The 26,095-nt window shown below is 54.3% G+C and overlaps 6 protein-coding genes across 6 annotated transcripts; 4 read left to right on the top strand and 2 right to left on the bottom strand.

Moving 5' to 3' along the window:
- Positions 1-540: 540 nt before the first annotated feature.
- Positions 541-1,172, top strand: J7T55_015265 (DmxR17; the record flags this gene model as incomplete). Its single annotated transcript, XM_053139484.1, has 3 exons — positions 541-568; positions 632-729; positions 804-1,172. The coding sequence occupies 3 exons, from the start codon at positions 541-543 to the stop codon at positions 1,170-1,172; spliced, it is 495 nt and encodes a 164-aa protein (XP_052996993.1).
- A 1,003-nt stretch (positions 1,173-2,175) lies between these two features.
- J7T55_015264 (uncharacterized protein) lies at positions 2,176-8,263 on the top strand (the record flags this gene model as incomplete). The annotated part of the gene is made up of 8 exons (XM_053139483.1): positions 2,176-2,522; positions 2,596-2,902; positions 2,982-3,772; positions 3,858-3,955; positions 4,117-4,325; positions 4,387-5,504; positions 5,573-6,884; positions 6,974-8,263. The coding sequence occupies 8 exons, from the start codon at positions 2,176-2,178 to the stop codon at positions 8,261-8,263; spliced, it is 5,472 nt and encodes a 1,823-aa protein (XP_052996992.1).
- Positions 8,264-8,786: 523 nt separating this feature from the next.
- On the bottom strand, positions 8,787-9,444 carry J7T55_015263 (scytalone dehydratase; the record flags this gene model as incomplete). The annotated part of the gene is made up of 3 exons (XM_053139482.1): positions 8,787-9,173; positions 9,246-9,343; positions 9,420-9,444. The coding sequence occupies 3 exons, from the start codon at positions 9,442-9,444 to the stop codon at positions 8,787-8,789; spliced, it is 510 nt and encodes a 169-aa protein (XP_052996991.1).
- A 1,093-nt stretch (positions 9,445-10,537) lies between these two features.
- Positions 10,538-12,863, top strand: J7T55_015262 (GMC oxidoreductase; the record flags this gene model as incomplete). Its single annotated transcript, XM_053139481.1, has 8 exons — positions 10,538-10,718; positions 10,780-10,978; positions 11,051-11,135; positions 11,195-11,321; positions 11,382-11,834; positions 11,900-12,484; positions 12,558-12,754; positions 12,813-12,863. 8 exons carry the CDS (start codon positions 10,538-10,540, stop codon positions 12,861-12,863), a joined length of 1,878 nt encoding a protein of 625 aa, XP_052996990.1.
- Positions 12,864-13,328: 465 nt separating this feature from the next.
- J7T55_015261 (mino acid permease) lies at positions 13,329-15,240 on the bottom strand (the record flags this gene model as incomplete). The annotated part of the gene is made up of 2 exons (XM_053139480.1): positions 13,329-14,523; positions 14,735-15,240. The coding sequence occupies 2 exons, from the start codon at positions 15,238-15,240 to the stop codon at positions 13,329-13,331; spliced, it is 1,701 nt and encodes a 566-aa protein (XP_052996989.1).
- A 4,014-nt stretch (positions 15,241-19,254) lies between these two features.
- Positions 19,255-25,681, top strand: J7T55_015260 (uncharacterized protein; the record flags this gene model as incomplete). Its single annotated transcript, XM_053139479.1, has 5 exons — positions 19,255-19,768; positions 19,999-20,510; positions 20,571-20,694; positions 20,945-21,356; positions 21,418-25,681. 5 exons carry the CDS (start codon positions 19,255-19,257, stop codon positions 25,679-25,681), a joined length of 5,826 nt encoding a protein of 1,941 aa, XP_052996988.1.
- Between the last annotated feature and the right edge of the window lie 414 nt (positions 25,682-26,095).

The following is a 26,095-nucleotide window of genomic DNA, read 5'->3' as shown; positions in this document are numbered from 1 at the left end:
GGTGAATTAGACTGTTGAAACCATTGTCTTTGCTATCGCAAATTTTATGTGCAACCTCAATGCAGCTATATTCAACATGCCCCAGCATGATTCATTCGCAAGAAAACGTTGACTTGTAATCTGCTTGGTGATGTGCTTCACGGAAATCATGCCATTTGCCGTGCCATTGGTCGGTCCCCGAGTGACACATTGAACAGCAAGGCGCCATCAAATCATTGCTAATTATAACGCCTCACAAAGAAAATTTGCAGAATAGTGCACGCGCGGGGATAATGTTTCTGCAGGGGTCGGGACCCAATTCGAAAATCACTTAGTCTATCCCGCAGTCAGCAACTACAGCTCGGAATCCCGGACCACTCCACTTCGCCCTACAGGGGCAGTTCCGATGCATGCCTTCTACTGCTTCGGTGGTTCAATTAGCTGAGAATCCGTGTATAAACGAGACAAGATCGTTTCTAAATTGCATGCTTAGCGGCAGGGATATCACGATCTAGCTCTTCAACCTGACCTAAGCACATGCAACCCCCCCACAAACACAGCATGGCTTCCAATAGACCGACCCAAGACGGTCAGTCCAGTCTCGCACTTTCGGTTTTCATATGAGCTGGCTGACAATAGTTACAATTCAAAGAGGTGCTTGACTGCCAAGCAGCCTTTTTCACATGGTGCCAAAGTCACGACAGCAAGGACTGGGACAGTCTGAGAACATGCATAGCTCCCACCCTCCGAGTACGTCTGCCTAACACGGTTCCGACTTTTAAGCGTCCAGGGTTACGCCTCGTCTCCCAACTAACACGGACCAGATGAATTATGAGCACATGAAGAATCAGCTCATCGAGTTACCGTCGGAAGAATATGCTAAGACAGCCCACATGAATCACCTGGACGTCGCAACCCAGCACCTGGTCGGCGGCATCGCAAAGTGGGCAAAGACCGAAGACGAGATAACGGCCACGTTCCAGATCCGGGTTGCGAAGCTGAAGTACACAGACAACAGCTGCACCGAGGTAAAGGCCAAGGCCAACGCTTACGGCATCTGTACTGTGCCGTATCGGAAGATCGACGGCGAGTGGAAGGTGGCGGGCTTGAAGCCACAGATGTTGTGGGTGGACGGTAACCCGGAGGTGTTCTTTGGCGATGTCAAGAAAATGTCCGAGGACATGAACGCCTAATCGCATGGCTGAGTGGTTGAGTGTTTAGGGTTAGAACAGATTAGATCAATAAATGGGAAATTCCCATCACTTAGCATTGATTTTATACGAAAAGGCTGAGCTTAGACACTTACATACTGCTTAAATCTCAAGTGATCCTTCACGAAACAAACAGCGAGTAATCTTCAGTTTCTCTTTATCAGATTTTCTATCCCTACAAACGGGCGCGAACCGTAAGATTGGATGTGTGCGTCCTATTGCAAGCATCTAGCTAGGATACTCATCGCAGGGGACAGTCGCCCAATTTTCGTGTTAGTGTATTGGCCAAGGCCATCTCAGCTTCCAGCGACCAGCATTTCACGCTCAGCTGTGCAGTCACACTGTCATCTACACACGCCGTTTCTCCACTGGTGAACAATGTATTCTGTTCTTTTCCTTAATTAGCCTGGAAAAAAAATATTTGTGCAATCATTCACTAGATTACGGAAGTTGAAGTGATCGCCTCAACGGTCCTTGTACACTTGCTATCAAAATCATGCACGGACAGCTAGCAGATCAAGACTCGCTCATGCAGCCCGAATGCCGTTAAGTGTGTCCGAGGAGTAGGCCACTGATTTCTAATGCCCGAAAAGCCTCTGAAGGACAGAGAGCATCCATCTTGCACGATTCTATTCCATACCAAAAGCGGCTCAGGCATCAGCTTACGCTGCTGAACGGCGCCGCGGTGGTTCGTCGGAGTTCGGTCAAGGGTCGTGTGCTCCGCTTATCGCGCACCCAAATGCATCCTTTCGGGGATTGGCCAGGAGAGGGTATCCGACAGCCACATGGCGGAAACAGCACGTCTCGGGTCATGGAGCAGTATTGCGGGATGGGGCATCAATGATCAAGGCTGTTGGCTGTCAAGTAAGTTCAAATAATAATAATTAGACAGTGGGAGCTGTCATGCAGCAAAATGTTCCTCACGAACCACACCACATAACGTAGCGGCCCTGTCTCAAGTCATTCGCTGCTCCTCTCATCGACCATGTCAAACTACACACCTTCTCGTTCATCAGAGGAGAACAATCCGGTCAAGATGAGGCTTGTTTACTTTAGCAACGAATTTCCGTACGATGACTTGCAGACGCTGTTCCGAGAGCTCCATCAGCACAGCAAACGCAGAGATCATCCCATCCTAGCCCTCTTCTTGCAAGAAGCCACACTCGCGCTGCGCGATGAAGTGCGGCAGTTGCCAGCCGAAACTCGAGCACTAATTCCACCTTTCGAATCTATCCTGAACTTTGCAGATTTCTCGGAGCTGCGGAAGGGACCTCTGAGCGGATCTATTGACGGTATACTTCTGTGCACGGTCGAGCTTGGAGCACTTGTTGGGTAAGCACATCACAAATATTCAGTCATTGACCATCAATGTAAATCTGGCTCCCTCCTGACATTTTCAATATAGTCATTATGAACGATGTCCGGAAGACTTTGACCATAGCAGCTCAGCCACGGTCCTGACAGGCCTGGGAATGGGTCTTTTGGCTTCGGCAGCGCTTGCATTATCATCGACCGTTGCAGACCTCCCCTTGGCCGGCGCGCAGGTCATACGTCAGGCTTTCCGTCTCGGTGTTATGGTTGACGAAGTTTCACAACACCTCCAGCCTCGCAACGAGGAAGCCGGCGGACATCCAGATTCCTGGGCGTACGTTCTGCCAGATACGACTGCAGAGCAAGCACAGAAGGCGCTAGAAGAACTTCAAAAAGTACAGGTGAGTGAGCCTTTGTTACAGCCGACTTGCATCGGGATCTCGACATTGTAATGGATGTTTTGCTGACGATACGAAAAAGAGTACGCCTGAGGCAAGCAAGATCTTTCTCAGCGCGGTGAGCGCGGCATCAGTCACAGTCAGCGGACCACCCGCACGGCTCAAGGCCCTCTTCACAGCCGCGGATTTCTTCCGCGACCGCAAGCACATCGCTCTCCCTGTGTACAGCGGGCTGTGCCACGCAGGCCACATCTATGGCGAGGAGAACGTGACTTGGGTCGTGCGTACCCCGTCGGTGCAGCAGCTGGATGGACGGCTGTCCCCACGCCTGCCTGTCCTCTCCACTAGTACGGGGCGGCCTTTCGAGCCCCGGCCCAGGAGCGCCGCTGAGCTATTTGAGCACGTTATTCGGGAGATCCTCACCAAGAAGATTGAGTGGGACAACACGGTGCAGAACGTGGTCGAGCGGGCACAGAACATGGAGGTATCGCAGTGCCAGGTGCTTGACTTTCGCGTCTCGCTGCCCATCAAGGACCTGACAACCTCTCTAGCCAACAAGGCTCCCGATGTGGAGGTGTGCACCAAGGAGGTCATCTCCTGGATCCACGACAAGGCTGGTCTTGTGGATACGGATCCAAGAGGCCCGTTGCAGTCCAAGATCGCTATTGTTGGTATGTCGTGCAGGCTGCCCGGCGGCGCCACCGATACGGAGAAGTTTTGGGAGGTGCTGGAGAGCGGACTGGACGTTCACCGCAAGATCCCTGCCGACAGGTTCGATGTCGACTCCCATTACGACCCTACTGGCAAGCGTGTCAACACTAGTCACACGCCATATGGCTGCTTTATTGACGAGCCTGGCCTGTTCGACGCACCGTACGTAACTCCAACCCAATCCTTCTTGCAGCACTGGAAGAAGCATTGTAGCACTTCAATGAGATAGACGCTGACATTCTTCCAGTTTCTTCAACATGTCTCCGCGTGAGGCGCAGCAGACAGACCCAATGCAACGACTTGCGATAGTCACAGCGTATGAGGCCCTGGAGAGGAGCGGCTATGGTATGTCCCCTGCCCGCCCCCATTCGAAAAGGTGTATTCCTAGGGTTCTTTGCTAACGCCATCGCAGTGAGTAATTTGCTAATGCTAAGGGAAATAAATGATATTTGATGTACCCAGATGCACTAACACATAATACCGTTGGCAGGTTGCTAATCGCACAGCGTCCACAAATTTGCATCGTATTGGCACATTCTACGGCCAAGCCAGCGACGACTACCGTGAAGTGAACACCGCTCAGGAAATCAGCACGTATTTCATTCCGGGCGGGTGTCGTGCTTTTGGCCCTGGCCGTATCAATTATTTTTTCAAGTTCTCGGGACCTAGCTATAGCATCGACACCGCGTGTTCTTCAAGCTTGTCAGCCATCCAGGTAAGCTCGGCTCCATGTTGCCCAAGGAAATTGGGGATTCTGACATGTCTGGTGTGTCTAGACTGCTTGCACGTCGCTTTGGAATGGCGATATCGACATGGCTGTGGCCGGTGGCACTAACGTGCTGACCAACTCGGACGCTTTCGCTGGTCTCAGTCACGGTCACTTCTTGTCCAAGACGCCGAACGCCTGTAAGACGTGGGACTCTGAGGCCGATGGCTATTGCCGCGCCGATGCTGTAGGGTCTCTTGTCATGAAGCGGCTGGAAGACGCTGTTTCAGACAACGACAATATCTTGGGCGTAATAACAGCGGCTGGTACAAACCACTCGGCCGAGGCCGTATCGATCACCCACCCACATGCAGGTCATCAGGCATATCTTGCCCAACAGTCGCTTAGCCGAGCAGGCATCAGCCCGCTGGATGTGAATTACGTCGAGTTGCATGGAACGGGCACCCAAGCGGGTGACGCTGAAGAAATTCAGTCCGTCACGGATGTCTTTGCACCTCTGACCACGAGCGCCGTTGGCACAAAACGCCGTGGCGCTCAGAACCCCTTGTACATTGGTGCCGTCAAGTCCAACGTGGGCCACAGCGAGGCAGGAGCAGGTGTTACTGCACTAATGAAAGTCCTGCTGATGCTCCAGAAAAACGCGATTCCGCCCCATATCGGCATCAAGGGCACCATCAACCCCAGGTTTAAGGATCTGGATAAGAGGAACGTCCGGATCGCGTTCGAAAAAACCTCATGGCTTCGCCCAGCGGACAAGAAGCGAGTCGCAGTGGTGAACAACTTCAGTGCGGCGGGTGGCAACACAACAATAATTCTGGAGGACGCACCGCTGCGTGATAACTCTGCCATCGGAACCGACCCTCGTCTGACCCATGTTGTGGCAGTGAGCGCCAAGAGCAAGATATCTCTCCGGGAGAATTTGACGCGCATGCTGGCATACCTGGATGTCAATGCTGACACCACCAGCCTAGCGGACTTCTCCTACTCCCTCACGGCGCGTCGCTACCACCACAACCACCGTGTTGCCTTCGCGGCTTCCGATTTCGACCAGGTAAAGAAGCAGTTGACTAGTGCTCTTGCGAACGTTGAGTCGCACAAGCCCATCCCGACGAATGGACCTGCCCCGATCGCATTTTCGTTCACGGGCCAAGGGGCGTCCTTCAAATCGTAAGTTTTCTCGAAATGATAGTCATGCTCACGGGTGAAGAGAGAGCGACTAACACAGCGCGAAATAGGTACAATCTCGAGCTTTACCAAGACGTTTCGTCATTCCGCTCTGAAATCCAGCGTCTCGATGCCATCGCTCAGCGCCAAGGTTTCCCGTCGTTCGTTCCCGTGCTGGATGGAAGCCATGACAGGGACTACCAGCACAGCGCCGTAATGACACAGCTGGCCCAGGTCTGCTCCCAGATCGCCCTCGCCAAATACCTCGGGACTCTTGGTATCCGGCCTAACGTGGTCATCGGTCACAGCTTGGGTGAATACGCTGCTTTGCACGTGGCCGGAGTCTTGTCCGCAAGCGACACGATCTTCCTCGTGGGCCAGCGGGCGCAGATGCTGTCCGAGAAATGCACGCCCGGAAGCCACAAGATGGTTGCCGTACGCGCTTCCCTGCAGCAGATCCGGGAGTGCATAGGTGATGGTCAAGGCGACAAGACTTACGCTTACGAGATCGCATGTATCAACAGCCCCAAGGATACGGTGTTGAGCGGCTCGTCCGAGGACATGAAGGCGGTCGCGGAGGCGTTGGAGAAAGGTGGCTTCAAGTGCTTCAACCTTGATGTGGCCTTCGCCTTCCACTCCGCGCAAACAGACCCCGTGCTCGAGGGTTTTGAGGCCGCCGCCGCCGGTGTCGTTTTCCAGCCGCTGCAGATCCCCGTCATCTCGCCGCTGCTGAATAAGGTTGTTTTCGACGACAAGACACTGAACGCCGCGTACCTGCGTCGTGCCACGCGCGAGACGGTCAATTTCCTTGGCGCTCTCGAGACGGCGCACAAGATCGGCACCCTAGAAGATGACACGACTTGGGTCGAGATCGGCCCGCACCCCGTGTGCACGGGGTTCGTGCGGTCTTCTCTCCCCGGGGGCCCGCCACCTATCGCCGTGCCCACTTTGCGCCGCGGCGAGAGCGCCTGGCAGACGCTGGCGCCCGCCCTGGCTACGCTTCACTGCGCCGGCGTTCGTGTCGACTGGCAGGAGCTGCACGCGCCGTTCGAGCGTGCGGGTGCTCTCCGCCTGCTGGACCTGCCCACGTACGCGTGGAATGAGAAGAACCATTGGATCCAGTACAACGGTGACTGGGCGTTGACGAAGGGAAATACCTTCTATGACGCGGAGAAGAAGGCTTTGGCCGCGGCCTCGGGGGCTTCCAACGGCGGGCTGCCCAGACCTGTGTCGAGCCTGAGTACGTCGTCGGTACAGCGCATCGTGGAGGAGAGTTTCGATGGCGCGTCTGGTTATGTGACCATGCAGTCCGATTTGATGCAGCCTGACTTCCGTGCTGCGGCTTGGGGTCACAAGATGAATGGCTGCGGCGTTGTTACCTCTGTAAGCGAACTCTCCTGATTTTTCTCAGACTGCCTAGGAGTCGTCTCTGCCCATGAACAGTTTTTGCTAATCATCTAATTCGTCCCTAGTCCATCCACGCTGATATCGCCTATACTCTCGGTGAATACCTCTACAAGAAGCTCAAGCCTAGCAGCAAGCAGGTGCTCATCAACATCTCCAACTTGGAGGTGCTGAAGGGCCTGGTCGCCAATAATGACAAGACTAAACCGCAATTGATCCAAGTCACCGTGTCCACGCCCAATGTCCACAGCAACACGGCCGAGCTGAAGTGGTACAACGTGCAACCAGACGGCTCCGTGGCCGAAGATTTCTTCGCAAGTGCCACACTTGGTTTTGCCGAAGACCCCGCGGGCTGGCTCAACTCGTGGACACCGATGCTGCACTTCGTCGAGGGCCGTATCCAGGACTTGGAGCGCCTCGCATCAGAGGGCACAGCCAGCCGGCTCAGCCACAGCATGGCGTACCAGATGTTCGGGGCAAACCTCGTCGACTACGCGCCCAAATACCGCGGCATGCAGACTGTTGTTCTGCACGGCCTTGAGGCCTTCGCCGACATCGAGCTCGTCTCCGAGACGTCCGGATCATGGACTGTTCCGCCGCACTTCATCGATAGCGTCGCCCATCTTGCAGGCTTCGTCATGAATGTGTCAGATGCCATTGACACTAGGGCTAACTTCTGCGTCACGCCCGGCTGGGAGTCGATGCGCTTTGCCCGCCCGCTTACCCCTGGAGCCCGCTTCCGCTCTTATGTCCGCATGATCCCCACGCCCGCAGACCCAACTGTTTATTTGGGCGACGTCTACATCCTGCAGGACCACGAAATCGTAGGTGTCGTCGGCGCCATCCAGTTCCGCCGCTACCCGCGCATCCTGCTCAGCCGCTTCTTCTCCGCGCCCGATGACACCCGGGCACCGCCTGTGGCAGCGGCAACCTCATCGGCCGCTGTGGCAGCCAAGCCAGTGAAGGCTGTTGCAGCCGAGGCTCCCAAGGCCCCCGTAGTTGTCCCCCAGCCGGTGGCAGCGGTGGCCTCAACTGCCAGCAAAGCGATTGCTGCCGCTGCTGCTGCCGTAGTCAGCGATGCGGCAGCCACCACAGGGGACGCTGCTCAAGCCGAAGCTGCCGATGAGAATTCGACAACGGCGAGAGCGCTCCGCATCATCGCCGACGAAGCGGCTCTCGAACTTGCTGAGCTCGTCAATGACGCAAGCTTCGCCAACCTGGGAGTGGACTCGCTCATGAGTTTGGTGATTGCCGAGAAATTCCGTGAGCAGCTTAATGTTGTCGTTTCAGGCAGCCTGTTCTTGGAATACCCTACTATTGGGGACTTGCGGGCCTGGTTAGAGGAGTACTACAACTAAGGGGTTGAGTGTAATGAAGGAGTCTTTTTTTTCTTTCATATTGCATTAGGAGTCGTAGATGATCATGTAGAAACGGATTTCCATATTTTCCAATATATGCATAAGTTTTCACAAGCACGTTCCTATCCTTCAGAGTACTGCTTTGAGCTATTCGAGTCTTCAGTTGGTCCGTAAAATATCCATGTGGGGAGATAGACATACCAAAGTTGGAGCAAAATCTTATGAAAAGCATATCAAAATATCCCCCTCGAAGTGAAGGATATTTCAGTAAGAGAAACACAAGCAAAACGGCCAAAACAATGCTCTCTCCATCTGCACATTCGCAGTGGTCCTTTCGTCGCTTATCAAAGGGGTTTGGGACAAAACATGCAATGTTCGAGTGAACAGCGCTTACAATAACTCGAGGGAAAATTTCAATTATCTGTGGAAATATATGTGATAGTTTGGAAGCTTGTTTCTTATCCATGATTCAGGCGAACACCTATGCATGACACTATATACGCGATTCATTGGATCCAACCATTCACGAGCTTTCCCCCTTGCTAAACTTTTCCTCCCCCTCCACAAAGATCTTGTCATGGTCATACTCAGACCAGCGAATATTGGGCTCGATTCCCGCAAACTTCCACACGCCATCCACCTTGCGGTACCAGATGTTGCAGCTACCATGGGCGTGGCCCTTAACGAGGACCTCAGACATGGCGTCGTCAGCATATTTCTGGTGTGCCACGCGCATCTGATGCGAGCCAGTAATCTCGTTCTCACTCGTCTTCGTCCACTTGGTAGCCCCGACAAAGTGCTGCGTCTTGACCCGCGGGTTGCCGAGGACCTTTGGGTCCGACGCCATGGCCACGAAGTCGCTCAGCGGCATGGCCTCCCATAACCGGCCCAGAAATGCGCGATAGTCGATCTGAGGGAAAATAATCAGAATTTTCGCGTCAGTCGTAATTCTTCTAATTCGGCAGCATGCGAATGAACATACCCGGAGTACCGGGGCACATGTCTGCTGAAGACGGTCCCAGTCTTTACTATCGTAGCTCTCAGCCCATTCATATAACGCTGCTTGGCACCCCAGGATGTCTGCAGACATAAGTCAGCGGGATTAATTATACGATCGTTGCTTTGCACAGATCAGGCTTAGAAAATATCTAATAACCTTCATATGGTGGAATGGCGGCCATGGCTCGGCTGAGGTTGCTTATTATCTCCTTGGGATGTCTTTAGGTTGTGGTCTGTTTGAAGCTGCGGAATTTCGTTTTCTTTCAATCTACTGGTTTTGACCTGGCCATCTGATCCCTTGTTGTGGTAGACTGCTTAAATGAAGAGACATAATTTTGTCTCTCGGGTTCCTGCAGATTTGGCCGTACGATCCCAACTACAGCCCATGGAACGGGACTCGGGGTCCTCTTTACGAATGCTACTAAGAATTCTTACCCTATTGTCCATGTCAAGGTAGACCATCCTATCCCGTTCCAACGGCCAGCATTTTTCTTGAGTGTCCTCTCACTCATGCATAGCCCAACAAGCCCAATCATTCCCAGGTATCCTCATCATGCAGGCCATACAAGCCTCCTTAGTCGCCATCACTTACTCCTTCAATCAATATGATCAATGACGATACACCACCCAGAGAAAATGGTCTCATTACGGGAACACAGTTGGATCGGGAGAGGCTCAATTGGCCTACATGCCTTTGCTTATCCCGGTCCAACTACGACGGGAGCTTGACCAATCACATCAAGATTGGCAGGGGGCTGTCGGTCTCCGTGTCTGACATGAAGGAATGGAGACCCACATATCCCGATGTCCACCCCTGCCAAAATGTGTGCAACACCGCAGGCTTCCCTCTAGTCACTGACTAGACGGTTCCCAAACCCTGGCAAAAGACCGAAGTGGACATTTGCAACTAGTCAATTTCATGTCCGGTGTCCGCCGATGTCTACGACGCGTGGATATTGGAATCCTCCGGCTTCTCGGAGGCCCGCCCTTATTTCGCGACTGGAGTTGGGTCGAATGCCTGCAATACCGATGATGTCGTTCGAGAAATCCTTCGATGAGGACATGCTTGCCTGATGCCCCATAGCTTGGGAGACGCTGGCAACATGATATACTATCTATAAGACTCGATCTGCCTCCCAACATGAGCTACATGGTGGACTGCCTCAGGTACGAGCTATAGATTGGCCAATTGGACTGCAAACCTTGCAATCACATCTCGATTGCATCTCGTACCTGGCTTCCTCAATTCGTCGTGGTTAGTACCTTGGCACGGCCATGTCCAAACTCCTGTGGCTTGCTCTTCCGGGGCTCCTCCTCACGGAGGCTCGTTCCGTCCCTCGCTACGCATCAAAGGTTTCGCGTGGCACTGCCAATTTGACCAGCTACGACTTTGTGATTGCTGGTGGTGGAATTGCTGGTCTCGTGCTTGCGGATCGCTTGACCGAGGACCCTTCTGGTGGGTTTTGAGTTTATGCCTTTGTGAATGAAGGCCGCAGACTGACACAAACACATGATAGTCACCGTCCTTGTCATCGAAGCAGGACCCTTGGACCAGAATCAGGATGATCTTTATATCCCTGGTGCATGGAGTCCCTTTCCCTATGTTTGGTTTGCCACAACGGAGCCTCTGAAGGGTCTGAACAATCGCGTTGAGTCAGTAGTCTGCGGAAAAATTGCTGGCGGAGGCAGCACCATTAACGCTATGAATTTCATGAGGTAATTAGGCGTCCTGATTCGACGTGCTGAGAGCCCCGAAGCGTTGTGCTAATGACAATATGTTGAACACAGGGGCGTTGCAGCTGATTATGACGGTTGGGCTGCCCTTGGTAACCCGGACTGGGGATGGGATGGAATACTTCCTTATTTTGTGAAGGTAAGAAACCGATAAAAGTCTAACGCTATTGCGCTTACTGACCGAAATACGCAAACCAGAGCGAAAACTTTACTGCTCCTGACTCCGAGTTTGCCAAGACAGCCAATATCTCGTGGGACACCTCTGTGCGCGGATACGAGGGCCCAGTCCAGTACACATATGCAAACTACTACTACCCTGATGCATGTGAGTGTACCTGTTTCAGCACCAACAAGCTCGTTGCCGTGCTGAGCTGACAATTCTTAGCAAACTGGTGGGATGCAACCCTGTCCATTGGCCTCGAACCTGCCCTGGACCCATTAAGGGGAACAAATACTGGCATCTTCTGGCTCCCGTCGGTCCGCAACGAGACAACACAGAGGCGATGTGATGCACGGACCGCACACTACGACAGGGTCATAGACTCTCGGCCTAACTACCATGTCCTCATGGAAACCACAGTTTCCAGAGTCATCTTCGACGGAACACACGCAACTGGAGTTGAGTACCTCCCCTCGGACGGCGGTGATGTGTCAACCGTCTCGGCCTCGAAGGAGGTGATCGTGGCGTCCGGCGCTCTGCACACACCGGGTGTCCTCCAGCGCTCTGGAATTGGCGCCAAAGCAGTACTCAGCTCCCTTGGTATTGAAGTGATCTCGGATCTGCCGGGCGTCGGGTCCAACTTCCAGGACCAGACTACCGTTCATGTGCCTCTCAACTGTAAGGAATTATTTCTCTATCCATGGAAGATTTCCAGTCAAAAAACTAACAAATGCTCCTTAAAGTGACCAAGAACCTCAGCCCTAATGCCAACTCCATCAACATTGACGCCGTCTACAACGCTACGGAGTGGGCAGCTTACCAGGCACACCTCCCCAGCGCCTACACACTTGCGCACAATCTAAGCACCACCTTCACTGGCGTCTCTCTCCAGGACCTCATTTCGTCATCCGTCGATAACAACACCATCATCACAGACGCCGCCACCTACAACGCAGCGGACTCACTCCCCGCTGACGTTGACGCCACGGTGCTGGCGGGCTACAAGGCGCAGCGGGAGGTGCTCCTCAAGGAGATCAAGAACTCGAGTCTGTCCGTAGGGTTTTTGTACTTCGACACCTTCTCATCGGCCGAGGCGTACCTCATGAAGCCGTTCAGCCGCGGAAACGTGCACATCAATTCGACAGATCCGCTGGCCCAGCCCGTCATTGACTACGGCACCGCCACGGACCCCGCCGACATCGCTCTCAATGCCGCCCTGCTGGGCAAGCTGCGCGAGGTTGTTGCTGCCCCCGCCATGCAAGCCCTTGGCCCCATCGCTGAGGCTCCTTTCGGCGACGATGTTGTGACCGAAGAGCAGATTGTTGCTGGTGAGTGATTCACTAGCTCTCATCAATGGTTGACTACAAATATCTTTTAACTGACCCGTCAAATATTTTCCAGCCTTGAGAGAGAACCTTATCATCTCGAACGCGCATCAGTGCTGTACCGCCCCCATGATGCCGTTGGAGCTCGGAGGTGTCGTGGGGCCCGACAAGAAGGTCTACGGCGTCACCGGCCTACGTGTCGGCGACATTAGCACATTCCCGACCGCAGTCTCGGGAGGCCCCACAGGAACCGTATATGGTGCCGCGGAGAAGGTTTGTCTACCACCGCTCCGATCTACAACTACGAATTTTGCTAATTAATGTGCCTTAGCTTGCCGATATCATCAAGAAGGAGTGGTCCACCAAAGGCTACTACTCTTGAGATCCGTCCGCCACAGCGATAGATTTCAGAGAAAATGAAAACTGGAAGGTGCAATGAGTGTAAATAGGGGAAATCCTCGGAGTATCTCGGTAGAAAGTTTCAAAGGCGGACAAGACAGACCACGAGACATGGCTGAGTCAACTCAACATATGCTAAATGATTAATTTGACAGATTCAGCCGGCGATAGAGCTTAAGATACGTTTGGCACTGTCACTGTGATTTTTTAATTTACTATGCCGCCCAATGTCAAGGCAGCTCTATTACCAGGGAAGGCTTTGATGTCTTGATATATCCGTTGCATGATTCAAGCGCCGGATAATTCGAGAAAAGTTCACTGAGGCCGTCACTTGACTTCGATTTTGGCACGGTGACTTGTATGCGAGGCGATGTATTCATCCCATATAAACCAAGGTCGTAGCAATTTGGGTATCAAATTTAATCATCCATCACACATGCACGGTCCTTCAAGCCTTTTCACCGTCAATCACCTTCTTGCGCCCAATCCCGACCATCTGCACCATTTCCTTCCAGAAGCTGCTTGGGGGCTCTTGTACGAGCAGGTGCTCCTCGTACCTGTCCAGGATGGGGCGGTCCCAGACGAGGTCCACGTCCTTGGGTCTGATGTACTTTGTTCGTTTGATGACCTTCCATACGATAAACAGGATAGGAGCCACGATCTGCATGGTGTAGTTGGAGAAGAAGGTGCCGACGTCGAATTGCGGGCGGAACGACGACCACCCGTATGTCAGGACGACAATGGTCTGCAGCACGAGAGCAACCCAGGCGCCGTAGGGCTGCAGGTATCCGTAGTAGGGCATGGTCCGGCGGTCTAACCCCTGCGCCTTGCACGCGGCGTGGTAGTTGAGGAAGGTGATGGACATCACGATGTAGTTAATCACGCCCCCTCCGGTAATGAGCGCCAGCAGCCAGCTGAGGACCTTGGCCGAACCGCTGCCACATTGGAGGAACGATAGCATGGGGAATATCATGGTGATGCAGAAGCAGTAGATGGGGACGCCGTTCTTGGTGGTTTTCCGGAGAATTGCTGGGGCGCGACCGTCGATGGCAAGAGAGTAGAGGGACCGGGTTGCGCAGTAGGTGTACGTGTTACCGGCGGAGAAGATTGTCGTGAAAAGCAGAGCATTCACCAGGTGAGGGAGGCCTTGGATTTTGAGGTTCTCCATAGCCATGACCCATGGAGAAGCAGCGGCTGTGCCGCCACCGCTACCTCCGCCGAGATAGATTTTCTGGAGGGTCGGGTCGTTGTAGGGCAGCACGATTCCACATGTCAAAGCAGCGCCGAAGAAGAAGAGGCCGAATCGCACATAGACAGTTTTGAAGGCTGATTTGATGTAATGGCTGGGGTGCTTCGCCTCGGCAGCGATCATCGAGATGTAATCCGGGCCGACAACGGTGAAGGTGGCGGTCGCCAGAGCTCCCATGAAGCCTTCCATACGGCCAGTATCACCAGCAGTAAGATACGTCGCAAAGGATCCGGGATTGGTAAAGTATCGGAATCCGTAGGCATCATGGGCTGGGTTGCCTCCGACCATAGTGACGAATGTGAACACGAACAGGATGAAGATGAGAATCACCTTGCCGCCAGATAGCCAAAATTCTGCTTCACCAAATATGCTCACAGCAGCCACATTCATGATACTAGAATCACGCACGAATAGTTTAGCATACACACACAGACACGACACGCACACACATGGGGCAAGACGGGGCAGAGACGGGGTCACCCGGGGAGGGCGTGGAGAGCTCTAGAGTAGCCGGTTTCTCTAGTTGGCTTCGACCCCTCCGAAGGAAAGAGAAAGACAGATCAGGTTGACCAAAAGTGCGCACGGAGCGCGCAGTGGTGCCTTACCCATAAGCGATGATGATGGCGGCGCAGATGCCCGCCGTGGGACCGGGCTCAGTAACCTTGTCGCTCCAGAAAGAGAGAACGAGGTTGAGCGCGGTCACTTCGAACGGGATTAGCAGAGCCTCGTAGAAGAAGTAGTTCCAGCCGACCATAAAGCCGAGAGCCTCGTCGACCCACACGCCCGCCAGGCGGATGAAGCCGCCCGAGACGGGCATGTAAGTCCCCATTTCGGCGATAGAATTGTTGACGAGCGCCATCACGCAGGCGTAGAGCGTGTACGCGAGCAGGAGGCTTCCGGGTCCACCCTTGACGAGACCCTCGCCTATGGTCACGAACAGACCGGTTCCTATGGTACCGCCGATGGCGATCAGTTGGATTTGCCGGTTGTCTAGGCGCCGTTGCAGGCCGTCCGAGTTGTGTCGCACGGGTGAGGAACCGTCGCTGGAGCTAATGGAGGCCCGTTGGCTTGCGGGAGCCTCCTTGGAGGCTTTGAGCTCGGAGGATGACATCGTGGAGGGGTTCTGAGATCCACCGTGAGGGATAGTATGGGCGATGTACTCAGAATCTTCCGGCGATGGTGAAGGTCAGGGCGAGGTACAACACCACAGGGTGCATGTGGAACAGCGGAGGGGGGATTGTGCGCGCAAACGGTGGGACTGAGAAGAGTTGATGCAGGAAAAACCTGGAAGCGCTTTCGAGTTCGAAACTCTGCGCGGTCTTATACTGATTTGCTGAAAAGGGTACACCCCAAGTAGGAAAGGTGGGGGGGGGGCTTCCAAGAGTGGGAGGGAGTGAGAAAAAATGTTTGGCCTGCCCAGACATATTCCTACTGTGTTGTCGTTGTGCATTCATAGAGAAAAGGACTTCAGTGCACTTTTTACAGTAATACTGTTAGTAATGAGTCGGTCGCTATAATAAACGGCGTGATTATTGCATCACAAGTTCAGGGCCAGTCGAAGCTCCATTCGTATCTATGGACGTCAGTAGTCTGTGTGGAGCGCACTGCGGATTCAACTGGGGCTGACCCTGACGAGAACGTTGATCTTTTCTGAAGATGGACCTGCAGACACAGTGGATCTAGGAATGCGCGCGTGAGCGGATCCCTAGCAGTTGCTCTGCAACCTATGGTCATCATCTGTTTAGATTGTCTCAGGCGAAGTCTTGGCCTCTTACATAAAAAGCCAAGAGTGAAATATCTGCACCTCTTGCCACTGCGTTGGTAATTCTGGCTCGATGAAAGGACCATGGCTTGATCCTCCAACCGGTTTGCCTCGGCATACATGCAGATTCAAACCTGACGGGGCTGTGTTTACTCCTGCATGCGAGTACATTTTACCTGCAGATGCTGTACTGCTATCGCTATGTAGACAAAATCAGAGTTGGCTGTACTTGAGTGATCGGCAGCACAGAGGGACTATTTTGATATGGGGCGTCGCTGCAGGGGGAGCACATGACCTCCACTGTTTTCTTTAACCCTCCCCAAGCCCGTCGATCGGTGATGACCACCTGAGTTTCATACAGAAGAGGTGTTGCTTTACAGAAGGCCACGACAGTGGCTCAGAGTCACCACGCTTTGCGATCTCAAAATGTGGGTGAAATATGGCTGTTTCAACTGTGTCGATACGGAAGTTTTGGAACACCTCGAAAATTTTGTAAAATGGTCATTGATAAACTGGTCACTGACTGTGAATTACGTGTCTAGGAAGGTTTATGTAGTACGGAGCAGATGCGCTTAGGTGGGATTGCGGTATATTATTGCTGGGTAAAACTACAACATGTATCATTGAACCTGCAGCATACACCATCAGACTGGCATATATTTATTGGTCCTCCGGATGCCTGCGCCACCAGTCTTGGTATCCATGTTCTTCTTCTTTTGAGAAAGTTTCATTTTAGGAAGCACGACAAGTCAATCAATTGACACATTCATCTATGTGAGGTCTGGTCTCATGAGAAAAGAATCCATACTGTCATTCGCTCGATTCAAGAGCCCCAGCTCTAGGCCTAGAACTGAGGCCAAGGTGCATAATGATTATCTCTTTCAACTATAAAGTCGAACCCTGCATAGCCGGGGCCACTTCAGCCTTGATAACGCAGCCGGCTGTGGTGGGCACGGGTGCTAATCTGCCGTCTATTGTCGATAAGCAGGGACGCCAGCCACACTTGAGCTACAACTTTACTGATCACCAACTTCACTTTCTCCTCACATCCCGAGTTTGGCCCGTTGAATGATTCTATTTGCGTCTAGTTGGCTTGCAATCACAATGGTAGGGGTGCGGGGAATGAATTCGGGACTATCAGTCTTGAGGTACGAGATTCCGATTTTCGGCCCCGAACACGTCTTGGAACCTAATATCGCGCCGTTGGGACGACATGCAGGCTTTGTGAACCTTGCGATACTACTCACTTACCCCCGTGAAAGGATTCTTGGCTGCCAACAAGCAGCAAGCCAACACATTCGACTATCTTCCGAAGAGCGTTCTCGGACCATCTCGCAGTGCTATGTTCCTCCTTTCTACTGGTCGTTGATGAATAAGGCGCTCCGCAAATACTTAGGTATCCTGCATGACTGCAATTCGGGACGTTGACGTCGAGCAGGACACCAGCGAATCCCCCCGCCTTCACTTGCGGGCATGGCAAACGATCTGGAGGTGTGCAGACATGTAGCCTCGGCCAGGAGGCGGAGTCCGGGGAACATGCGTATCTGTCTCGGTGTTTCTCTTTTCGGCCTGAACACGCGCCCCCATTCTTGTTGAAGTCATCATGCTTGGGCTATGGCGGGAGCGCGAGTCAAATTGACACCATTTGCCGCGACAGCTAAAACGTCTGTGGCTTCTTTATTTGCGGACACGATGTGGAGCCGGCGTACATGTGAGCAGTACATGCAATGGACTTGAATAGACAGTGATCGTTGCTGCGGGGCACCGCTTGTGTCGCACCTGTGCAACGCGTTCAATGGGGAAATCGACGATGAAGAGTTGGGGGGAGCGCAGCAGGCGACATGTGGTGCATCGGTATCTATGACTGCCAAGGAACTTTCGCTGCCCCAGGGCAAGCAATTGGGGCAAAGAGCCCCGTAACTCAGAAGCTCGTTGAGTTCGTACCGAGCAGGTATGTTGTAGGACTTGAAAGCATAAGAGAACTTCAATATCAACTCTGAGGCTCATGATCGGCCGGGTCAGTAGCAAGTCAGGACACCTGTCGCTGTGTGCGTTCCTACACCTTCGGTCCGAGGGCCCTACCGGCCTGCAGAGCTCCAAAATTGACCGTAGAGGTAATAGATATCATACCTCAAAGTTTAGCGTGCACAATTGAAATACTGCGCACAATGACTAATCTAACTTCAAGGTGAAATTTGTATCAGACAGCTAAAGAACGGCACAAAATTTTACATGTCGACGTTGGAGATCATTGGGCACCATCTATCTACCTTAGCTACCGTGAAATCATCTATCTGTTGTACAAGTCGAAGTCCTTGGTTAGAAGTTTGATTACACGGGGCAAACGGTGAAAGCTATGATGTCGATCGAATATGGCAAAGAGGATATTCTCGACGCGCTCAGGACCCTCTACTGCTAAGTCCTTGCTGTTCCGGTCGAGGAGGTGGACATAAACTTGTCATTCATTGCCCTAGGAGGTAAGGCGAAGTTCCAATCAAGGCTGAAAATACCATCAAAGAATTATTGACTAAGCTTTACTCGGGCGACTCGTTCAGGGGCGTTATACTATTCCAAAAATGCATCGAAAAGCATATTCCAGTCTCGTATCAGGCTATACTGAGCCGATCCTTGGCCGGGAACACTGCTGTCGACATCGAGGCTAGGGAATCTGTCGATGAAGATGCGAAATCGACAGCCTCGTCTAGTTGTGACAAACACGAACGATTTAAGTTAATGTCGAGAGAGTATGACTTCAGCAATATCGAGCATATTTTGCTGGAACACCATGGATTGGGCCTCGAAAGCGTTGAAGACATTTATCCCTGCAGTCTTATGCAAGAGAACATGTACATCGGTCAGAAAATGGGGGGATCTATGTTGTACCAGACTACAAGCATCTACCAGATCCCATGTTCTTACACCTTTGATCCCATCCGAGACGCGTGGCAGCAAATCGTTGATCGGCACCAGCCCCTTCGTACAGTCTATGTCGAAACTTCGGACTCGATCTCGGGGAGGCTACTGGATGCGGTTGTCCTGTTGGAGAAGGCAGGTAAAGTGGTCGCCGGCACGAGTGAAGACAGAGATGTTATAATTGCCCGAAGGCCTCTCAAACCTTCTACACTCGGCCAAGGCACATACCATCAGCTCACAGTGTATCCAAATTCACGATCGGAATTGCTCAATTGATGGGCGGTGCTTTAAAGGATCCGAATGATTGGAACCGAGTCGTACGCCAACTTTCAGGCAAACGTACTAAGCAAGGAACGTAGCACTCGATCGACCCAATGTCGCATGATTCAAAACTGATCATATTGTGACTTGGCTCCTCATTTTGCAAACAACCTCGTGATACCTATAATTATGATTCAGTATTTCAGTGCCGGAGCCAGCGGGAGGGAGAACGAGAAGCAGAAAACGAGGGACAGACCCAACACGGTCATGGATTGCATAGTCGTCAGACCTGAGCCGGAACGGCGCTCTTGCGCGCAGAGCAATGCTGGCTCAAATGAATCAAATTCATTAGCCTCTGGTGCAATACCCATAGCAATCTGCGGAATTGGCATGCGACTACCAGGAGGGTTGGACACCCCATCAGCACTATACGACTTCCTCGCCGCAGGGAAGGATGCACGCGCTCAGCCGGACGACGAGAGGTTCTCCTCAAAATTCCACTATTTCAGAGACCTGGACGGCAACAGCCAACCGCTTCCAACCCGAGAGGGTTACTGGTTGTCGAATAAGGACGTGACTGCTTATGACCCATCACTGTTCCTCACGAGCCACAAGGAGGCGGTAAAGATGGACCCGCTACAACACCTACTGCTCCAAGTTTCCTGGGAAGCTTTTGAAAGCGCAGCAGAGAAGGACTGGGAGGGTAAGAACATTGGCCGCTACGTGGGAAGCTTTGGGGACGACTGACGAGAGATGCACTCCAAGGACGATCTGGACGAGGGGGCGTACCGTCTCACTGGATACATGCCTTTTGCGCAAGCAAATCGCGTTTCTTATGCACTGAATCTGCATGGCTCAAGGTGTGTGATGTGAATGACAGACTTTGAGCTTTTCACCACCACATGTGTTGGCCCGGGATATTGCTAACACAAGACGAAAACGCCAGTATGACGCTCTGGACTGCGTGCTCAGCAGCAGGTCTAGCCGTTCATCTGGCCTGCCAAGGAATACGAGCCGGCGACTGCGACACGCACTTGTCGCCGGTCGGGTTCACACGCCTCATGGCCGAGCAGGGCGTGCTGTCACCAGACACCTCGTACAAGACGTTCGACGCCGAGGCCAACGGATACGCAAGGGCCAACGCGACCAGCTGCCTGTTCATCAAGCGGCTGGACCATGCGTTACGTGACGGCAACCCGGTACGGGCGATCATCCGGGGCTCGGCTACTAACAGCGACGGCAAGAAGGCTGGGCTCACGACGCCCAGCCCGCAAGCACAGGAGCAGGTGATCCGGGCAGCCTACAGACAGGCTGGTATAGATGACGCCGACGTGTGCAGGACGGCGTTTGTACAGTGCCATGGGACTGGCACAGCGGTGGGCGACATGGTGGAGGGTTGCTCCGTCGGCGCTGTCTTTGGCGACAAGGGGATTCATATAGGTTCAGTAAGTCCTGGAGGAGCGGTCGCTTGAGGGAATATTGAACTGCTGACAGTAAGCATCAAGGTGAAACCAAACCTCGGTCATTCAGAGGGTGCTTCTGCCCTGACGAGCATCATCAAGTCCGTTGTTGCCCTCGAACGACGTACAATACTACCCAACATCAAGTTCAAGAGCCCCAATACGAGAAGTATGTTTCCAAAACATGCAGACGGAAACGCAGGAAGAATAAAAAAACACTGACAATGACAAAATGTCCTGTATAGTCCCCTTTAAATCGGCAAGGTTAGAAGTGCCTACCGAACGCCTTCCATGGCCAAGTGACCGTCTCGAAAGAGTCAGCATAAACAGCTTTGGAATAGGGGGGACAAATGTCCATGTGAGCTTAATGACCAAGGGATTCACGTCACGCCGCTGACTATATTGTGAGATTATCCTAGACTCTGCTGCCTCTTTCATGGCGGGCACCTCACCACGGCCAGCACCATCACCATACTCACCTCCCCCGTCGCCGCCGCCAGGACAGCAGGGCGCATCACTGCTGGTCTTATCCGCCGGCAGCGAGAAGTCCCTCAAGATGATGATCGAGCAGTACATGGACTACCTGCAGCGTCATCCGACCGCCCTAGACCGGCTCGCATACACGCTGGCCCATGGCCGGCCCGTCCTGCCCTTTCGGACTTTCTGCGTCGCCCAGCAGCCCGACGACCTCCACACGTCCATGTGGCCCATCATCAGGCCTGTTGCAGGGTCGAACCGCGCCGTCTTCGTCTTCACGGGCCAGGGTGCGCAGTGGCCGCGCATGGGTGCCGAGCTGCTCAAGACGTCGCGCGAGTTCCGCGAGGACATCAGGTAGATGGACGCCAATCAACGTTAAGATCTCGAGCTCTGGGTATGGTGATGCAGTCTGCAGACCAGACTCACACGAGGATGTCGATGCCGCACAAGGCCCGATATCCTATTTCAAGGGGATACGCCTTTCCCCAGTGGAAAGCCTCGAGAATGGTGGACAAGGGGGTGGTACCAGTCACGGCGCCATCGAGCTCGTCTGGAAACCAGATGTCGACCTGATTAGTCCTTCGGCTTTGGTACAGCGGGCGGCCACCAAGGAATTCCAGGACATACACTCTTATCTCCAGGAGCTGTTCACACTCTGTGCACTGGATCTGCAGGAGGGACTTCCTCCAGCATCGGTACTTGGACTCGGGCCATCCACTGTCGACTCGAACCTGCACCTCGCCAAGCAGTATGAATGGCTCAAGAGCTACACGCCCGAGCAGGGCATGATCTCGGGCTTGGGATCAGGGCAGGTGGCCGGTAGAATCGACAGCTTGGCAAGGCAGCTGGAGGGAACTTCAGCAGCAGCCGCGGCCCGCTTGGTCGTGCAATGTCACGCACATGCGCGGGCGCTCTTCAACGGCGATGCGAGCCCCCTGGATCTGTTCCTCCAGGACAATTCCCTTCATCATCTCTACGATTGGATGAACAGCATTTGGTCGTATCGATGCCTCTTGCAGCTGCTTTCGCACCAGCGCGGGCGAAACCTCAAGATCCTGGAGATCGGCGCCGGCACAGGTGGACTGACTTCGCGAGTCCTGCCAGACCTAAGGGAGGAGGAAGAGGCAGAGGAAACAGACCGCAAAACCAGCACGATCGAAGAGAAGGCCATGTTCGGGAAATATGTCTTCACGGATGTCTCAGCCGGTTTCTTCCCCGCGGCCAAGAAGCGGTTCGCCGCCGTCGTACCGCCACAGTCGATGGAGTATCGCGTGCTGGACATCAGCAGATCGCCTCAGGAGCAGGGCTTCGGGACGGGCGAGTACGACTTGGTCATTGCCAGCAACGTGCTGCACGCGACACCCGACCTCACGCAGACGCTGCGCCACGTACGTTCTCTGTTGCGGCCCGACGGACGGCTGCTGCTGCAGGAGCTGGCATGCGGCGTTGAGTCCAAGTGGATCAACTTCATCATGGGCTTCCTGCCTGGCTGGTGGCTGGGACAGGCCGACGCCCGCGCCAATGAGCCATACCTGGCGCCTGAGGATTGGTGTGGCCGCCTGGTGGACGCCGGGTTTGACGCCCCGGAACTCGTGGCTCTGGATGCCGATGCGCCGCTGCAGCTGAACGCGACCATGCTTGCCCGCCCAGCACCCGTCGCCGCCGACCGTGCGGCTGAGGCTGACGCCGTGAACTCACCTCCTAGCGTCACGCTGCTTGTGCCGCCTGAGAGCGAGGGCGCCGCCGACGGCCTCCCTGCCGTCGTCTGGGCACTAGAAGAGCGTCTTGTTGGCCGCGGGCACCTGGTCTCTCGAGTGTCGATAGGTCAGCCCCTTAACCTTCCTGTCGCTGCCAGCCAGAGACATGTCGTCGTTTCGGCCATCGACCTCTGCCTGCAGGACGGGTGGTTTTACGACCTCACAGGAGAGAAGCTCGCCAGCTTCCAGCGTCTTATCGGCGAACTGCAAGCCGCGAACGTCAGCATGCTGTGGCTGACGCAGCTGTGTCAGATCCGGCCAAGCAACCCGAGCTTCGCTCAGTGTCTGGGGGTTGCAAGGACAGTCCGAGCCGAGTTAGGAGTACGCTTTGGTACCTTGGAGCTCGACCTTGCCGATAGCCGCGAGGGCAACGACGCTGCCTTAAGACTGGAACACGTGAGTCGGGCTCTTGAGTCTTTCATCCAGAAAGGGCGCATCGCAGACAGCCAGGCAAGTGACGGCTTACCAGACCAAGACATGGAGATGGCCTACTGCTCCGTGGCAAAGGCAATCATGATCCCACGTGCCCGCCCCGTATCAATCCGTAGTGCCATCCACAGCAGCGCCATCAACGGCGCGGCCGGCTGTGCAGCCATCACAACGCTCAGGGCTGTGCGTCCCGGGTCTCTGGAGAGCCTGCAGTGGACCACAGTGCCTCGAGCCAAGTGTCATCCTCCCTCAACAACACCACTTCCATCTGGAGCCGTCCGCGTCCGCGTCGAGGCCGCCGGCCTCAACTTCAAAGACGTCATGGTCGCCATGGGCCTCCTCGAAGTCCCCGGCTCAGGAGACGCACAAACTCAAGGCCTGCCGCTGGGCTGCGAGGCCGCAGGCGTCGTGACGGCCGTAGGCGCATCGGCCTCGTCGAAGTCCCTCAGCATCGGAGACCGCGTCGCCGTCTTCGCGCCGCAGGCCGGCTGCTTCTCCACCGAGGTTGAGGTCGACGCGCGGCTTTGTGCGCGCATCCCCGATGGCTTGTCCATGAGCGAGGCGGCGGGAATGCCGTGCGTCTTCACGACCATACTGCGCGGGTTGGCTGACAAGGCGGGCGCGGGCCCCGGTCAGACGGTGCTCATCCACAGCGGCTCTGGTGGCGTAGGTCTTGCGGCCCTCCAAGTCGCACAGCACCTGGGCGTGGCGCCAGCCGACATATACGCGACGGCCGGGTCCGATGAGAAGCGGGCGTTCCTGGCCGAGCGATGTGGGCTGCCGCCCGCCAACGTCTTCAGCTCACGCGACGACTCGTTCGTGGACGGCGTCATGGCGGTGACACGCGGACGCGGAGTCGATGTGGTGCTCAACTCGCTATCGGGCGACCTGCTACACGCGTCGTGGGGCTGCGTCGCCGCCGGCGGGACTCTCGTCGAGCTGGGAAAACGGGACGTGGTTGCGCATGCCAGGCTGGCCATGGCACCATTCGATGATAACCGCTCCTTCGTGGCCGTCGACATGGCGCGCCTGGCCGTTCAGGATCCGTCCGTCGTGGGCCGCCTGCTGCAACGGACACTCGATTTGTACAAGCAGGGGGCCGTCACGCCGGTGCAGCCACTGCGTATTTTTGGGTGCGATGAGGTCGAAGATGCTTTCCGGCATCTTTCAAAGCCATCACACGTCGGTAAGGTCGTTGTCAACATGACCCATTGTCAGTCATTGAGGCCCAATCCTAAGAATGTCGTACCTTGGTCAGCGTCGGTTCCTATGCCCGCTCCTGAGCTTGATCCCGAGGCTGTGTATCTCCTAGTCGGTGGGTTTGGTGGCCTTGGACTATCCATCTCGCGGTGGATGGCGTCCCACGGTGCTAAATCGCTCGCCACCCTCTCCAGATCCGGTGGCAAGAACGAAGCAGCGAGAGACGTGCTGGCAGAGCTTCTCGAAATGGACTGCAAGGTCATGACCCTGGCTTGTGATGTCACCAACGAGGATGCGGTTCGGGAAGCCGTATCGCACGTGTCCTCGAGCACACAGAGGCGCATCGCCGGCGTCCTTTTCCTCCCTATGGTCCTGGCAGACGCCGCACTACCGGACATGACCATTGGCAGATGGCAAGCAGCCACCGATCCCAAGGTCCGTGGAGCGTGGAATATACACAATGCTCTGCCACAATCGTCGCATCTGGACTTCTTCGTGCTGTTCGGCAGCACGTCTGGCTTTTGCGGATATCCCGGCCAGGCCAACTACGCCGCCGCCAACTCGTTCCTCGATGCCTTTGCCCAGTACCGCCGGGAGCTCGGTCTGCCGTGCTCTGTCGTCGACCTCGGTCCAGTTGAGGACGTTGGCCACGTCAGCAACAGTAAAGAGATTCAAGACACAATGGCCAGGTCCGGCGCGAGGTTTGTATCCGAGAGGCACATGCTAGAGGCTGTACAGCTCGCCATGCTGAGGTCTACAGCCACGCCCTCTCAGGACCAAGTAAGGGCCATCGATCGTGGTCTTTTGATCCAGGGACAACTCGGCGTCGGCTTCGACGTACAAATACCGCTGGAAGATGCCCGAAACTCGGTGGTCTGGAAGAGGGACGCGAGAATGGTGACGCTCTGCCCTGGCGGGCCTGGGCCCCAAAGTCCGACAGCCGAGCCAGGTCCGTCGTCTAATGGTCTAGCCGACTTTATCTTACATCTACGGAGCGACCCGACCGGCTTGGATAGTCCGTCGAGCTCGACCCTCATTGCACGTGAGATCGCGTCTCGGCTTTTCGGTCTGCTATCGCGAGAACTGGATCCAGCAGACGAGGTGCTCTTAGCGTCCGTATCGTTAGCGTCCCTTGGCATTGATTCTTTGATTACCATTGAGGTGAGAAATTGGTGGAAGCGTACATTTGGTTCTCAGATCAGCTCCATGCAGCTGATCAATGCGAACAACTTTATGCAATTAGCATCACTTGCTATTACCCAGTTCAAGTTGAGGGAGGCAATCGCGAAATAGGCTTCGGCCCCGGTAGATATTACGAATATCATGATGACAGTCGATAGCAGTCCAAGGAAACCGGCTGGAACATATATATGAGCACAAACACACAGAATAGAGAGAGAACCAGAGTCGGCTTACGTAGCAAATTGCATTCGCCAAGCCAGCCTGTGTTCTATGCGCCAACCTAGTGTGTCCAAATTACTGGCTGTACGGCTTCAACCCTTGATACTATCTCTGCTTGAGGATGGATTTTCTTTTTTTTCAAGACTAATCAGCGGCACGGTTCGTAACCGAACAAACAAGACCATTCTCAGCTTAGAAGAATGGCAGAGGTTCGGTTTTCGTTTAACCGCGGTGGGCTAGTGCGCCGAGATATTCACTGACAATCACTAGGCAGTGCGACAGGGGTGAGTGAGCACAAGCATCTCA

Source organism: Diaporthe amygdali (genome assembly GCF_026229845.1).
Source record: "Diaporthe amygdali strain CAA958 chromosome Unknown NODE_5_length_1802954_cov_64_987939, whole genome shotgun sequence".
Lineage (NCBI taxonomy): Eukaryota > Fungi > Ascomycota > Sordariomycetes > Diaporthales > Diaporthaceae > Diaporthe > Diaporthe amygdali.
This window is presented reverse-complemented; position numbering and strand designations above follow the sequence as displayed.